This window comes from Chlamydotis macqueenii, chromosome 3 (assembly GCF_036417535.1).
Source record: "Chlamydotis macqueenii isolate bChlMac1 chromosome 3, bChlMac1.mat, whole genome shotgun sequence".
NCBI lineage: Eukaryota > Metazoa > Chordata > Aves > Otidiformes > Otididae > Chlamydotis > Chlamydotis macqueenii.
The window spans coordinates 86,269,690-86,286,045 of NC_141558.1; the positions used below are offsets into that span (position 1 = coordinate 86,269,690).

Here is a 16,356-nt window from a genome sequence, read left to right on the forward strand (position 1 = left end):
TTAAATAGGTTTCTTTATCTTCATCTGTCACGTTACTGGAAGGTGATGTTTGAAAAGCTTGGGTTTATCTCTGAATTACAAACAGAAAGAAAGTACCATACTTGAATTAAATGTTAACAAAGGGAAATAATAAGTATTTCTAAAAATAAGTATTGAAGCACTTGTAAAACAGTGCTGGAGAAGTACTCCGTGCACAAGAAAATACACCTCCTTACAGCATGGTCCCAGAGGACCTGCTGCCTTCTTGATCTTTGATGAAATTGCTGAAATTATGTCAAGCTCTAACTGTACTGTGAATTCTGTTGAATTTGAAAGGAAGGGGGAAACTGCTTGGCATTGGATGTAAATCAGATTAAGCAGAACTAAGCAGGTGCAAGAAGAGCATTCCTCTCCTTGAAAAGTTTTCTAGAAACCAACACTAAAGTTACATCCTTTGCTAGAGAAGAATAACTCCCAATACTACACTTTTTTATTGCCGAGTATGTAATGTTCCCCTGCTTCTAAAAACGTCTCATAAAGGGTTATGTTATCCTTTATCTAGTTCCGTTTATAACACCAATTTCCAAGCTAGAGCCTTCAGTTTTGGATGTATCAGGGAGAAGGAAGAACTGAAGTTAGGCGATGCTGACATGTGAAGCACAGTATTGCATATGTACACTGACTGCCAGAGTGAGGTGAAAGAAAGAAAGAGTTCATTACAGATGTTGCAGCACAAGGTAGCAGTTAACACTGACCTGTACAATTGGAATTGTAATATTACATTTTTTTAACTGCAACTCCCTTCCTCTCATTGTGATTTTCCCAGGAATCCTTTTACTAATTTGAAAATTCTTTTACGTTCCCTAACTTGCTAATTTTCCCTGTAATATTCAAATAACTATATAAGTGAATGAAAGAAGGCAAATTTAATGTTCTACAGTAATACCTTTGACGTTCTTTGGCATAGCAGGCTACTGTATGCTGGCATTTTTTTATGGCTGCATATAGGATAGAAAAAAGAATTATCCAAAAAATATCTTTGATTAAATTAGTATGTGTGTGGGGAGGGATATTACTGAATAATTCCATCGCTATCTCCTGGAGGAAAATCATTATCCTGTGTTTCGGTCTTGCTTTTTTTAAGAGGATGGGTTCCAAGTAGCTTCTTTTCTTTTGCTGTTGGAATATTATAATTTATTTTTTGTGTCATTCAGTCATACCTTTTTCCTGACTCTTAACTGAAAGATAAATACTTCTGCTGTTGCATTTATGTGGCAGACCTATTAGTCTCTCCTTCCGTCTTGTAGTGCAATACTTGTAGTGAAGGATTTTGTAAGTATTAAAAAGCATCTTCATTTTCTAAATTCTGAGGTGCAATTTCTAATCACAGTCAGAGATACTGTCAGAAGTACCAACAGGAACATGTTGAGAATAGTCTCCTGAGCTGTGAGACTTCGAGTTCTGGTTTAAAAGACTTTGACTACTGACTTCCTACAGTCCAGATCAGTGCTTTAAACTATCTCCCACTTATTTCTTTCTCCCTTTTCTTTTTTCCTTTTTTTTTTTTTATTTTTTTTTCCTTTTGGGGGGGGGGGTGCAGCGGGGGGGGGGGGTGGTTGGGAGGGTGGGAGGGAGAGTTTGGGGGATTCATTGTGAAAACAGGAAGAAATTCTTTGAAAATTGCAAAAGATTTGCTGGGCAAGAATTTTTTTCCAAATTTTATTAAAAGTGCTTTCATATCACCCAAGACAGAAATCTGTCTGTTAATTTATCAAGCTATTCCAATATCAATGCTATAAAAGTTTTCTATACCTCTTGATTCTGCTTCATAGTTCATGTTAAATAAGAGTTAAACTCTTCCTTATGTTGCTCATACTTTCATCCTTTTTTTTTTTTTTTCTTTTATTTTTCCCCAAATATTTGCCAGGAATAAAGACCATTGGTAACTGAACTGTTTTCTGACTGTATGTCTGTCATCTTTGTGTTTTTATTCACAGTTCCTGCTGAAAATGTTGCAACGATTGCAGATTGTGCCAGTGTGATTGAGGGTGTAAGTCGCAGTCGCAATGCCTTATTGAATGGAGACACAAAAAACTATGATTGGGATTCTGGGTACACGTGCCATCAGCTGGGGAGCGGAGCTATTGTAGTACAGCTAGCACAGCCCTACATGATTGGATCAATACGGTAAGAGGGTTTCTTTTTCTGTAAATTAAGGGCAGCAGTGAAACTTTTGCTGAACATAGTTATTTTCTTTAGAATATATGACATTTGGAAACAACAGTAATTAGGGGACTAGTTTAGTAGTTGTCATTTCGCTTCTTACTTCAGAATAATGGGCATGTTAAAATGAAATGTGTGAATTACATCTCAACATATAGCAGTATAATTCCAGAAAATATTACATTTCAGAGGCATAATAATAGTAATAGTCAAATTGTAAGATTAAACGTATATACTTAAACTAAAATAGACATTTAATTGCAGCCTCACTTGTGGTTGAAGTAGGTGCAGTTCCTCATATCCGCCTCATTGTGAAAACAGAAACCTTTATTGAAGAAAACAATCATCTTGAGTCAGCCAGGTTTCCTTTTCACTGTACAATTAGTACCAGTTCTTACCTGAACATAGAGTGTATAAGGACACAGTAACCTGAATGTTGCTTTACAGTGTTGGATTAATTAATGTATTTAGATCTGGATTGAAGTTCATTGGGCTATTTCTACAGTGAATGTCTGTATACATATGAAGAACAAACTGTTGTCCAGGGTAGAAAACTTGGAGATAGATTGGAGAGCGAGATTGTTCAAAGGTGAAGACAAAAAATATTCTTGCTGACTTCAGATACTCTGACTGTAAATAGGTTTTTTGTTTCATAAAATTGAGCATACAAAACTTTGTCTTAATTGCTTCCTATTCTTTGTAAATTTAGAATATGTTGTCAGGAACTTAATTTGTATTCTCTGTGACAATGAAAAAAAAAAAAAAAAAGAGAAGGGTTTCTGAAGTTAGAGTACCAGTGGGCAAAGGTTGAAACCCCAGGTGAGGTATTGGCTCGCAACAGAGACCAGGTACATAGGTACGTCTCACTAGGAACTAACTCGGTGCCGTCCTCCTATTAGAGTTGCCTCTTAAATCTGATGAGCAAGTGCGACTTGAAAGCTCTTTTATAACTGCCAATTTATGTTTTATGTGGTTTTGTTTTGGCTTGTGGCATAGTTATGATGGTTATAAAACTTTGAAGATAAAGTTTAAAATCAGACATCCAGGCAAATCTCTAACCTCACAAAAGTACTGTTTTGTCTGCGTACTAGCTGTAGATGTTATGCATAATGCAAGTCCAGCATTGTTCTCTCTGTGTGAAACAAGTTAAGTATAGTTGGCAGCTTTCCACACACGATGTTTTGTGCTTTTGAGTTTGATGTTTTTAATGTTAAGTATTGCATCTCAAGTAGAAAACCAGGAAGACAGAGTACTCAGATTTCTTAAAAGAGGTAATTGAAAATACAAATACATCATTTTCATGCCACTTTAAACTTAAATTAAAGTAGCAGCAGAAGCTTTGACCGCATGAAGGAGTAAGAGAAGAATATGTTAACTAAAATGCATAGCTTCTCAATTCATAGTCTCTTGTCCTATCTTACCATTTTCTGCTATATTTCAATTGGTGATTCATACCATCTTTTAAAGTCAGAGCAAAAAACTGACTTTCCTATATTAAATACTATGCTAGTGTTCATTCTTGACCACAAGATTTGGAGTAAGTGTCATTACTAAATAGTGTATTACATGAACTAGATTTTCGTTACCAAGAAATGATAATTGTATAATCGACAAGTGTTTAGAACAAATTTAAAAAAAAAAATCACCAAACATTATGTAATTTTAAACTAATAGGCATTTAGTGATTTATGTGGTTTTGCATTGTACAGATACAGGATCAGAATCTCATCTTTCTTTGTCAGCTTTCCTGCATGTAGAGTACAAACAAGATGAACAGATTGCCTTAAAGAACAACAACAAACATCATCATCTGGGGTATCTCCTGACAGAGGAGACTACCTCCATTGCCTGGAGACAGAAATGCTAGCACTATGTCATCTTTTCGTGTTCTGCCTAGAAGAACAAGTGTTTTGAGTAGTAACTGCATATGTTGGAGATCATAAAGGGGTGAGGGAAAGATGCCACTCTGAGTGGGGAAGTGAGGTTTTGCTGTGTGGCAGCTACAGCTTTGGCAAGCAAGGGTCTAGAACATGTACTGTACTGTGCAATGCTAAAGATGTTGACAACGGTCTCTTTATTTAGTACCAGAGATCTGTGACTGGTACAGAAATCAAATTACATATAAACATAGATGAGAGCAAAAAGTCTTAATATTTCATCTTAATGAAAGCAAGAGATTGTTTTTAACAGAATGTCTTCCACAACTGCTTGAAATGTATTCGTTGCCTGTTTTCCAGCTGTTTGTTTGCTTGAAAACTCCCCTGATCTCACCCTCCCCCCAACAGAAAAATAATTTCCAGGAGCATTTTCCTTAGGCTAGCTGTACTAACTGACTGCAGAATGACATGAATTGCTCTACCACCAGAAACTGAGTCATTAGACCTGTGGGTTTGGATTCTATATTAATAATTAGGAATGAAAGTACGTATCTTTTAAGTTCAGAGACATGAATGTACCATTAAATATATTTGTATCAGAGACATTAAATATATGAGCCTTTGAAAAAAGGATAGTAGATGCTTTTAGTCTATAGAAATCAGAATACCACTGGAGAGAGCCTGCAAGTCAGAACATGTTACCATGGTAACTAAATTCTGAGTATGAAGAACTCTTGGTACTCAAATATGCATTAGAAATGCATAGAGAGCTTAGTGTTTCAGGAGTATATCTTGTGTGCGTGCTTTTTGCAAAATTCATCCCTTTGTCTTAGACTCTTAAAGCTATTCAGGTTGGAAGGGACTTGAGGAATACATCTAGTCCAGCCTGTTCCTCAAAGCAGGGTCAGTTCTGAAGAACAACCATCCTAGTCAAGGCTTTATGCAGTCAGGTCTTGAAAACCTCCAAGGAAGGAGGCTCCACAACTTCTCTGGGTAGCCTGCTCCAAAGTTCAGTTATCCTCACAGTGTGCTTTTTTTTTTTTTTTTTTTTTTTTTTCCTTCTCATGTAGTTCCTGGTTTCCTATGCCTCTAGTCCATCTGGAATGTCCAGTTTCAATTTTTGACCATTGTCTTTTGTTCTTTTCATTGTGCACTTCGGTCTTTTTGATAACCTACTCTCAGGTATTGAAAAGTGCTGTTAGATTCCTCCCCAACCCCAAGCCTTCTTACACTAAAGAAACCAATTTCCTCAGCCTCTTGCACAGTGCATGTGCTCCAATCTCCTGACCATCTTGATGGTCCTCTGCTGAACTTGCGTAGATCTGTCAGTGTTGTACTTCAGTCCAAAATGGGATGCAGTATGCCAGGTGTGTTCTAATAAGTGTCAAAGAGGAATAATCTCTTACCCTTGTTCTGCTGGCTCAGTTCCTGTTGCTACAACTCCATATGCTGCTGACCTTCATTACTGAGAAGATGCACAGGCAACTAATGGCATCATCTGTTCAGTATGACTCCCATGTTCTTTTTAGCTCAGCCAGTCAGACTGTTAACATTTACTGCTGCAGTGGATGAGTCTGTATGAGGTACAGGATTTTGCTTTTGATCTTGTTGAATTTCATGAGATACTTTTTTGCCTATGCCCTTAAGTCTTCCCAGAGGCTGGCAATCAGTCATCCTGAATGGCAGCCGTACTCTCGAGTGTACCGATTGCACCCCACAGTGTGCTGTCATCCACAAGTTGATGAGGGCTCATTCTACCTCCTTGTCCATCTCCTTTGTCAACAATAAAGATATCAAGTAGGATAGGTCTCAGAACAGACTCTGGTGGATCTCTTCTTGCATCCAGTCTCAGGGTGGATGGTGAACTGTTCACCACTACCTGTTGAACTAAACAGTTTAGCCAGTTTTTACCCATGTTGTAGTCTACCCATCTGAACTGTAGCATCGCAGCTTGGATACAGGGATGCTATAGGACACCTTGTTAATATCAAATACTGCTTCAGGTGTTTGTAGATAAATTAGGAACTCTTGAATTCCACATCAAAAGTCACTCGGAAATTCTGAAACTGATGTAATGATAATCTGTGCTTAGAAAAAAAATATTTTAAAATAATTGTAACTAAATATTATCTTTTAGATTATAGAAATTAAAACATTTTAAAGAGGTTTTTTCTTTTATTAATATTCACATTTGGAGTCTTAATGCTCCTACAGCTTACCAGATACTTGGAACAGTTAATAGAGAAAATATGTTACTTTAGATAGTTTTTCCACATTGTCGCCTGTCTAGACAGAAAATAACCTTGCTATTTTTCCTCTCTGAAAAGGCTCTTATCAATGACAGAAAACCTATTGTATTTAACTAGGAACAGAAAGACAGCTATTGGTGTATTTAACATAGTAAACATAATTTAACTTTTAAATGGCTAAAACTTTAGTGTTGAAAAGACTGCCATATCACAACAGCTCTCTGTCTAACTCTCCCTGCATTTATCTGGGATAGAAATATAATACTATTATGCCACAATCTTTGGCTGATAAGTTCATAGGGTTTTGGTTTTTTTTTATTCCCTATGAATTTACAAAAAAAAAAAAAAGGAAAAAAAAAAAAGAACAGAATTTGTTATAATGTATGTGTTGGACAGAGACAGAATTCTTCCATACTATAGTGGCTTTTCTGTTAAAATAAATATAAGTATTTAGCATCTTTGTAAAAGTAGATTAACCACTTATCCTAATTTAATCTGTTTGAAGAGTTTATTACTAATATGAAAATGTGGTAACCAACTGTTTTGCTTTTCATATTCAGAGTAATTCTTAAATTAACAAACAGTATCAATTAGCTTTAATGTGTTTTCTGTTTGCTTATACCATCATCATATATATCTCTTACACTTTCTAGTTTTCCATACCACTTCTGCTTTTGATGTTTTTCTTTCTTTGCTGCCCATTTTTGGAGCTTGCCTGACGAGAGTGAAATTGTAACAGAATGAATTGTCATATAAGCACATACCAAATATGCAGGAATTCTGTCTCCTTTGTAGCATCCTGAAAAAAAGATTGATTTCCTGCAAGATAACTGCTGAAACATAAATATCTGTAGAAAATGAACAGGCATCTAGACAACCAGAGGCAAAAATGCAAAGAGAATTGTATAAAAATACTCTTTCTGTACAGTTTGGGGCTTCCTATCTTTTTCCCCATCTTTTGACAAGTGTCGCTACCTCATGTTTTAATTTCTGTCTTTTGGGTTTCTGTAAGTATGCAAGTACTTTATGAACACAGTACTATCAAATATTTATACTGTATATGGTAACTACTGACTTTATAGTATTCAAAAAGTAAGTATCATCCTGTCAGGTGCACGACTATTATTGTTTGGTATTCTGCTAACACCTTGGCTGTATGTAGTTATACAGCAGTCTGAACTGAACAATGAGAAGCTTTTTTTGCAGAAATCTAGGAATAAAAAGCAAGCAGAGACAGCACAAAATGCTTGTGTGAATGCAGAACAATCAATCATAGGGAAACCTATGACATTTAGGGAAATACTGTTTAAAAAAAGTACTGTGGCATCTTTTGATGTAACAGGTAGCCAATATAATGAGTTTCCCACACCTGTAATATGAAATTCTATTTATATTTGAAAAGCTTTTCTTTTATAAAATGAAGTATTTTCAATATACGATGTAAATAACAGTATTGTATTAAATGATATCTGTTGGAAGGACAACACAGCAGGCCACAAGCAATCCAGGAGGTTCCTGGAATGCATTGATGATAACTTCCTTCTGCAAGTGACAGAGGAGCCAACAAGGAGGGGTACTATGCTGGACCTTGTTCTCACCAACAAGGAGAGTCTGGTGGGGAATGTGGAGCTCAAGGACAGCCTTGGCTGCAGTGACCACGAGGTGATGGAGTTCAAGATCCTTAGGGCAGCGAGGATGGTGCACAGCAAGCTCTCTGCAAAAGTTTAGCATAGTAGTTTGCTTGGAACGTGTTTCGAAGATTACTGAACCTGGCACAATAAGCGGCCCTTGTGCCCGGTGTGCACTGGTGAATATTCATGTAATCACCTGAAAGTTTTTTGCTGCTTATCCAGGCATTTAATGCAGCATGAATTCCTAATACATTCTGTCATCAGCCTCCCCAGTCTCAGCTAAAAAAGCTACTGCAGGAAGGTGAAGCGAGAACTTTTTATTTTCTTTCACAAGTCCCAAAGAAACAGAAATCTATACTTAGCATTCATGCTAAGTCACTTTGGGAAAGATTCTGCCAACTTTAATTCACTCATTGTTTGGTTTGTAATAGTTCTAAGCCATATGCTTTTTAAACTTATTTAACTTGGGCTAGGTTGTTTTGTAAGAGAGCAGTTATACACTTTCTTAGTAGGAACACAAATGTCCTGTTAGCCTTTTCCTCTAAAGCCAAGCCAGTTGTGTTTTAATTACAATATTGCTAGTTGAAATTACAGTCACTAGTGTGCTTCTGACATTGAAATTCATTGAAAACATAGATCAAGGAAACAGCACTGAGCCCCCGTGATGAAAAGGGTGCTATTGAAAAGCATAATTAGCTACAGTGTAATGGCCTTTTTAAAGGAAAATTAATTTATGTATCTTTCTGCTTTTCCCTCTTTTTATCATTTAGAAGACTTGGTTTAAATATAGATGTTAAATCAATTCAAGATCTGTTGATTATTAGTAGTTACCAAATCCAGGATTTTAATCCATAAACTTTTTATTTTTTTTTTTTAACAGAAAATGTGCCTTATTCAGTCTCTTTAATATTTGGAAACCTTTAAGCTAAAGAAAAGTAGAATAGGGAGGATCTGATGAAGCAGGGGAAGAGGGGTTGGAGTTGAGTGGTTTTGTTTTGGGGTGTGGGTTGTTGGTTGTTTTTTTTTTTCTAAGTCTTTCATGATGTCACAGACAACTATTTTTGGTTTTTTACTAAATCAGCTCTGAATTTTTAAATTTGCAAATAGACAGTATTAATATGTGCTAAAAGACTTATGTTAAAATTATTTAATTTTAGCTTCTTAACTCTATTTTTGATATATTAGTATTTTTTATAATATTAATGAGATGGGTTCCGTTGAGAGCAGCTAGGGAGTGTTTTTTAAATCTGCTTTTCTGGTAGAACTAATCCCACTTTGAATGCTGGGGATTCCAAAACCTTTAAAAAAAGAGATAAACTAAATTGTTTTGAGAAGAAGGTAACAGCACTGGCTTTTAGGGCAAAGATACAGACACCTATGGCCTTAGTAACCAAATTCCAAAGACTATCCAGCTCCTGTTTGGGACAGCCTCTCTCTGAAAGAGGAAGGATTCTGCATTCAGCAACTGGCTAGGTCATTTTCTGCCTCTAGTAGTGTTGGGTTTTTTAAATGTTAAAAGCGAGCAATAATTTCTGCAGTTATATTCCTCCCAGCAGAGGTAGTAGCTGAAAGCAAGAAAAACTTTCTCAACTGGAAGAAGTGAATTTGTAATATAAAACTTGGGCACCCTTTGGAAGGGCGATTAAAGAGAGACAGCTTGAAACTGTGTTCCTGGGAAAGTCTGTCGTGTGACACAAGTTCCTTTTCTTATATATGTCTCAACTATTTTAATTGACAATCAATGGATCCTTATCTATAGCACTTTGAAAAATGTGAACCTATGGAAGTTCTTCCTCATAGCTGGAGAAAGAACCCAGGTTCCTAGGTAATGCCTGGCTTTCACACTTCTCTGTGTGTCATTTAGGTCATCGGTGCAGTTGTAGATATTTTGGATAGCTAGCTGTGCTTTGGTTATTTGACTGCAGGTTAATTTACTTCTGTAACAAACAGTCAGATTTAAGCAGTAATTTTAGTTAAGTGTTAGCTAACTGTGACAAGAACCTGAGGATCAAGAGACAGGAGCAGTTGGTAACAGCCAATATATTGCATTCGAGTATTTATTTTCCATTGATATATTGAGTATGGGTTCAGATAATAAGAATTTTAACAAAAACAATATCAGCAAAACATAATTTTCCATAGTGTGAATTGTTTACTTAGAATATTACCATTCAAAAACTTTGGATGGGTTGATGAGAGAGCATTATTTCAGAGAATGGTAAATGCAGCATGCTGCTTTTTGCCTTCAGTTACCTCTAACTCAAATAAAATAGAGTTTTGAAATTTTGTTTTTGATTAAATTTTTCTTGTTTTTTGCTAAAGAAGGCATTCTATGCTGGATATTTTTCTGAAGTACCTGTATCGGTGAATTACGCTGAGGGGAAGAGGAGAGGAAGGGCAAGGTTCTTAGTTTTGTTTTAATTCATATTCTTAGAAATAAAATTAAATTGAGGAATGAGGTTTCAAATATCTCTTACAACACGGAAATAATCCTCATATAAAGAGAAGTTGTAAAGAGGATACAACACTTACCAGATGTTTTCTTTGAGAATTATATACTTAAGTCACATCCCTAATGCTTTAGATTTTCCTCTCTTTGAGACAAGGATGGAAATTGAAGGCTGTTCAATATGTCATTTAGTGTCCTTACTGAAGAGCTGCATATTTGTTAGAATGAGTATGGAATGAGTCTTTGAGACCTTGATATCTTCCTTTTTCTTCTGTCTTTTTAGCAATTTGGCCAACAATTCGGTGCATTTTTCCACATATTATGATGAGTCAGGACTGGGAATTCCCATTTTCCTACTTGCTTTTTAAAAAATATTTCTGATATCTTTACAAAATAAAAAGACAATACAGTTAAGAAGACAATGTAACAATGTAATCTTTTTAGTCACCAGAATCTTTCTTTCCCCTCTTAAACTAACCTTTCCAAACAGATCTTTGATTCAGATATAAGGCAGGCAATGTCACAGGCCAAATAAACGAGTTCGTTTATTGACTTTCAAATAAATGAAAAGTAATTGGATGAATGTAATAGATTAATGTTAGTAGGATGGTTATTATAAGCCTGTAAGTCTATTACTGGCGTTAGGATAATAAGAATAGAGATGCTCAAGTTTGAGATGACAGAAACAGTGAAGACCTTGTTGAGTGTTAGAGGCACATTCCAAAAGAAACAGCTACATTTATAAAGGATTAAGAAGAGGAAATAAAGGACTGGGAAACTTAAGCAACTTGGTTTAATTTTTATTTTAATTATCACTCAACTTCTTCTTCATACTTAGGTTGCTACTTTGGGACTGTGATGATCGGAGCTACAGCTACTACATTGAGGTTTCAACAAATCAGCAGCAGTGGACTATGGTGGCTGATCGCACAAAAATTTCTTGCAAGTGAGTTTAATTTTTTCCACTTATTTACTCAAAGTCAGAACTGGAAAACTGGGAATTTTTAACCCTTTTGTTCAGTACTTCTATAGGTGAGCCTTTGACTGAGAAAAGAACGATCATTACATAACCTATAGATTTCTAACTCTAGACCATTGTAAATACGGCTTTAGGGGGTAACAGCATTTAGTGTGGCTGAATATCTAGACTTTCAAATGAAAATGAAGTTCTGAAGATCCACATAAGTACTGGATCTTCAAACAATCAGTTTGATTGTTCATTCTCAGAAACAGTCTGCCTATCATATCCTTGATTTTGTGATCACTGGAAGTTAAAACATGTTTCTCTGGAGTTCACATATTTATGGTGACCCTGGTGTCAAATCATCCCTCCTTGGGGAGCATGGTAGGAGAGGAAAAGAGAATGCTCTCTTTTTTGAAAGGGTTTTCTTAATCAAATGCATTTCTCCCATATCAAATCACATAAATGTATTGTATGATATTTGAAGGAAGTGGGGAGAGTGAGGGTAGGGACCAAACCATAACAGATTAACCAGTTACCTAAGCTTGACTGTCTCTGTTCAAAAGCAGAGTACCTGACCTTTGTGCATGGACCACTCGTTTTGAACAGGACCTTTCCATAAAAAAAAAAAAGCTACTTAAAAAGAGAATTTAAAAGAGGAAAAACCTTTTCATTTGTATACTAAAATCAAGAGAAATCAAGCACAAATACTTTCCACGTGTATACTCTCTGTTGGCTTTTCTGTAATTACCGGGTCTACTAATAAAACCCATTTTTCTAGCGTGGAAGAGTAATTCAGTGTTGATAGCCTTCTTAAACCTCTTGATAGTTCTAATTCCAAGTAAAGAATGACCCAGATACTTGTTATAGGACTGGAAGATAGGCTGCAAATGTATACAGTACATATTCTGAAGCCAGGTATGCTTAGCATTCAGTGAATGTTGATAGGATGTGATCTCCTGGCTGATCCCCAGAGAAGCTTGGACTTAAAAAAGTCTCTTTCTCTCCTTTTCCTCAAGTCAGTTTTCCATAAGAAATGCTTTCTTTCCTGGGACAAAAATTGAAGTCATCAGGTCATGTGGGGACAGCCCCCACTCATCATGTGTTTGTGCCAACAGAAAATAAAATTAATTTTATTAATTCAGAGATGTATCTCTCTTTGTTTCAAGTAGAATTAGCAGAAATACTGAAGTGACTTCAGCTCAAAAATTACTTTGATTGTAATGGCAGGTTGATAACTCCAAATATTATATAAATAAGTATATGTATAATATAGAAAATAAATATATATCATATTATATTTATAGTTATATATTTATAAATTATATATTAAACTGTTTATATATATTAAGTGTACAAAACATTTAAAATACTATATAAATGTCAAGTGCTATAAATGTTAGAACTGTTTTGCAAAGTAGAGTATCATCACTGTATACAGTCAGAGCTGGACCACTTGTATTTTACTGAGAAATACTGGAAAGTGGTACTGTGACCATAAAAAGCCGTATTCTTTGTGCTGAAAAATAGTTGAATGTAGAATGGAAGAGAGGTCATCTTTCAGTGGCTCATACTCTGAATGAAGCCCCTCGCTTAAAAATTGTTGGGCAAGATTTCGCTATGGTGAAGGAGACATCTTAATGAAAAAGAGAATATTTAACCAGTTACTGGTAGGAATGTTTGATTTAATTTCTGTAAATTTAAAAAAGAAAAATTTGAAAAAGGTATCTTGAACCAAATTGAAAATGTGGATTTTTTTTACCTGAGATAAACAAACAATTTATTTTAACTTTATGTCATTTTAATAACAAAAACAAAAAGAGGAAATGAAGACTTCGATTTTTGGATTTTAACAAAAATTAACAGATGCTGTAGTATTGTGAAGGTGGTGCAGTTTGCTTGGTTTACCATCATAGTGTAATGATAAAGATACTCTTGCTGGATGCAAGAGAATTTTTTTCCCTTTCTCTGTCTTTCCTCTTACCATGAATACCTTGGTGTTGTCTGCAAACAGCACAGCTCCAACAGAGAGAAATCTGCCTCGAAGTGCCTTTTACTCAAGTGATTCAGGAGGAAAAGCAAGAATCAAACTTGTGCACTGTGCCTGGGTTTGACTCATCATCAGATTTAGGCAGGAAGTTAAAAATTCCTGTATTCAGCAATTTGCCTTAACCAGATTACAGCGTAAGGGGAGGCAAGCAACACCCTCATCTCTTTGTTTGCAGTATGTTTATGAATGCCACACCCTTCTCTCACTTGGAAGAAACTAAACGAGTCTTTTTCTAATGTGGTCAAAGTTTGCAACTGTTGTTTGTCTCAGACAAATCCTAATTTTTTTTGATTAATACTTGGGCATCCCAGCCCAAAAAGGGCTAATCCTACATTAGTATAAAAATTGTCATCATTTAGGCTTATGTGTCTTTGTTTAAAGAAAATGAGAGGTAGCTATGTCCTCGCCTGGGACTGTGGTTGCTTGTTTGACTACAAGTACCTCTCAGAGCAACAGTCAACTAAGAATCATCATACCTGTATTAGTGTGAGGCTGAAATATTAATTCCTTCCAAAAAGTATACTCCAAATTATGTCTTTCTCTTACAAATTTTAGAGATGTGAGTGCAGTCTAGGTTGTTGATAAGGTCTTGAAATCCCAGGTTTACCCTTTCTGGCATTAGGTCTGTGTTTAATATATTAAAGACTTCAGAAAAATAACTCACTTTTCTGTGCATGACATGCTGCAGTAGCAAGTGAAAGTGGATGGAGTTAAAACTTGACAAAATTTCAGAGGCCCACATTAGAAGAGATAGAATACTTGGAATAAGAAAATTTACTTTGGTAGTGATATTCTCTGTGCACTTTCCTGTCTTCAGAGACTTATGGATAAGAGTTTTTTTCCTTTGCTTTTTGCTGCCTGGCTTTCAGTCTACTTGGTCCCTCAGTGGAGTTACAGACCTTTGTGACAGTCATGAGCATGCTGCCTCGCAAGTGTCCTGTGAGGTCTCCAAATCATTTTGCCGAATCTCTGGCACAAGGGGTACGATGAACCATAAATGTAGGAAACACAGACCTCAATAGACACCTTTGATGATCAGTAAGTGGCAAACAAAATTATGAGAAAGAAAATGAAATTGTGTTTAAATAGCATATATTGGTTTTGGCAGTCTACAGAAGCATGAACTTCCCCTTTAAACTATCAGTATGCTGCTTTGTGTTGTTTTAATGGTATTTTTAATGTAGAATTTTGTGTAAATTAATAATTCAATGCTCAAAGGCAGGAACTGACAGGCTACTCTTAGCCTCCTTTTCTGCCAGTTTTAAAAAGCTGAAGACAGAAACTGAATGTGTATTATCTTCACAGAGGACACTTGCTTACCTTCCCTAAGTGAGAACCAATTAATGCATACTGGTTGTGTAATTGTCAATTTTCAAATGCTCTGTGGACGCTATTTTTTTTTCTTTTCTACAATAAGCTGTTTTTCTCTACACAGTATGACAGTAATGAAAAACAGTCATGTTCTGTTCTGTTTTTTAAAACATTTATGATAAGTAGGCTTGAGCGTGTTAGTGTCAAACAATAGAGATCTGCATTTGCTAGAAGAATTTGCTGACAAAGAGTCTGAAAGTCAAATGAAAAACAGAAAATACCAAAGGCCAGTAGGAGTCAGACCTCAGAGTTAATGACACTTTTGGTAAAAATAACTCTATAAAGACAAATATGAAACAGGCTATCAGGATGGTTATCAACTCAGTATCATTCTTTAAAGTTCTCTTCTGTAGTTATTGTGAAATGGAGCTACTCCATGGGCAGCAGACATACTATGTTCAATTCTGCAGCAAGAAAAAAAAAGAATCTAATACTCTGATAGAATTTGGGAGACTAGGAATATTGTTTATTGATGGTCAGTTCTAAGGCAGTTGATATCAACTGTCTATATGGCTGGTTTGGGACAGTTTGATGACTTTCTTGTGGATGGCATGACTTCATTTTCAGAAAGTTTATAACATATTGCATTGTATCTTCCCCCACACACCTCACTGGACTCATTGTTTGTTATTCAGACTATACTGCTGTTATGATGAATGTTTAAAAACTTCCAAACTGAATTTCACATTTCCATTGCTTATTATGTTTTTATTATATAATAGATATTTCAAATCCTAAATTCTCAACTGAGTTCCCCTCAATTTTTTTTTTATAGTTTTTGTATAAATGTAATTAGTACTTTCACATGAAAAGCCCTTTGGGTTGTGGATACAAGATTCATTAACAAAATTTATTAACTGTCTTCTGATTGATTTTTCAAGAATAATTTTCAACTTCGAGGTTAACTGCTCTTCTCCAGTGTTTCATATTTCTGTCCTATTATGTGCTATGTGCATTTCCAGTTTTCAGGCACTGCTATATTTTTTCTGGTCCTAGCTGACTAGAGGTTAGCAAATGTGATGCGCATCTACAAGAAGGGCCAGAAGGAGAATCCAGGGAACTACAGGCCTGTCAGTCTGACCTCGGTGCCAGGGAAGGTTATGGAGCAGATCATCTTCGGTCTATCACGTAGCACATGCAGGACAACCAAGTGATCAGGTCCAGTCAGCATGAGTTTACGAAAGGCAGGTCCTGCTTGACTAACCTGATCTCCTTCTATGACAACGTGACCCACTTAGTGGATGACAGAAAGACTCTGAATGTTGTCTGCCTAGACTTTAATAAAGCCTTTGACACCATTTCCCAGAGCATTCTCTTGGAGAAACTCACTACTCGTGGCTTGGATGGGCATAGTCTTCACTGGATAAAAAACTAGGTAGAAAGCCAAGTACAAAGAGTTGTGGTGAATGGAGCTAAATCCAGTTGGCAACTTGGTCACAAGCGGTGCTCCCCAGGGCTCAGTATTGGGGCCAGTTCTGTTTAATATCTTTATCAGTTATCTGGATGAGGGGATGGAGTGCACCCTCGGTAAGTTTGCAGATGACAGCAACTTAGGTGGGAGTTTTG

At 36.0% G+C, this 16,356-nt stretch overlaps 1 protein-coding gene across 2 annotated transcripts in view; it reads left to right on the top strand.

Annotated features, from left to right (window-relative positions):
• The window catches only part of BTBD9 (BTB domain containing 9), a 126,043-nt gene that overhangs the window by 92,595 nt on the left and 17,092 nt on the right, over window positions 1–16,356 (top strand). For both annotated transcript variants that reach the window (XM_086745919.1, XM_086745920.1), the window contains exons 9-10: window positions 1,977–2,166; window positions 11,247–11,354. In XM_086745919.1, coding sequence (XP_086602045.1) covers window positions 1,977–2,166; window positions 11,247–11,354 — 298 coding nt within the window. The remainder of the gene's footprint in view (window positions 1–1,976; window positions 2,167–11,246; window positions 11,355–16,356) is intronic.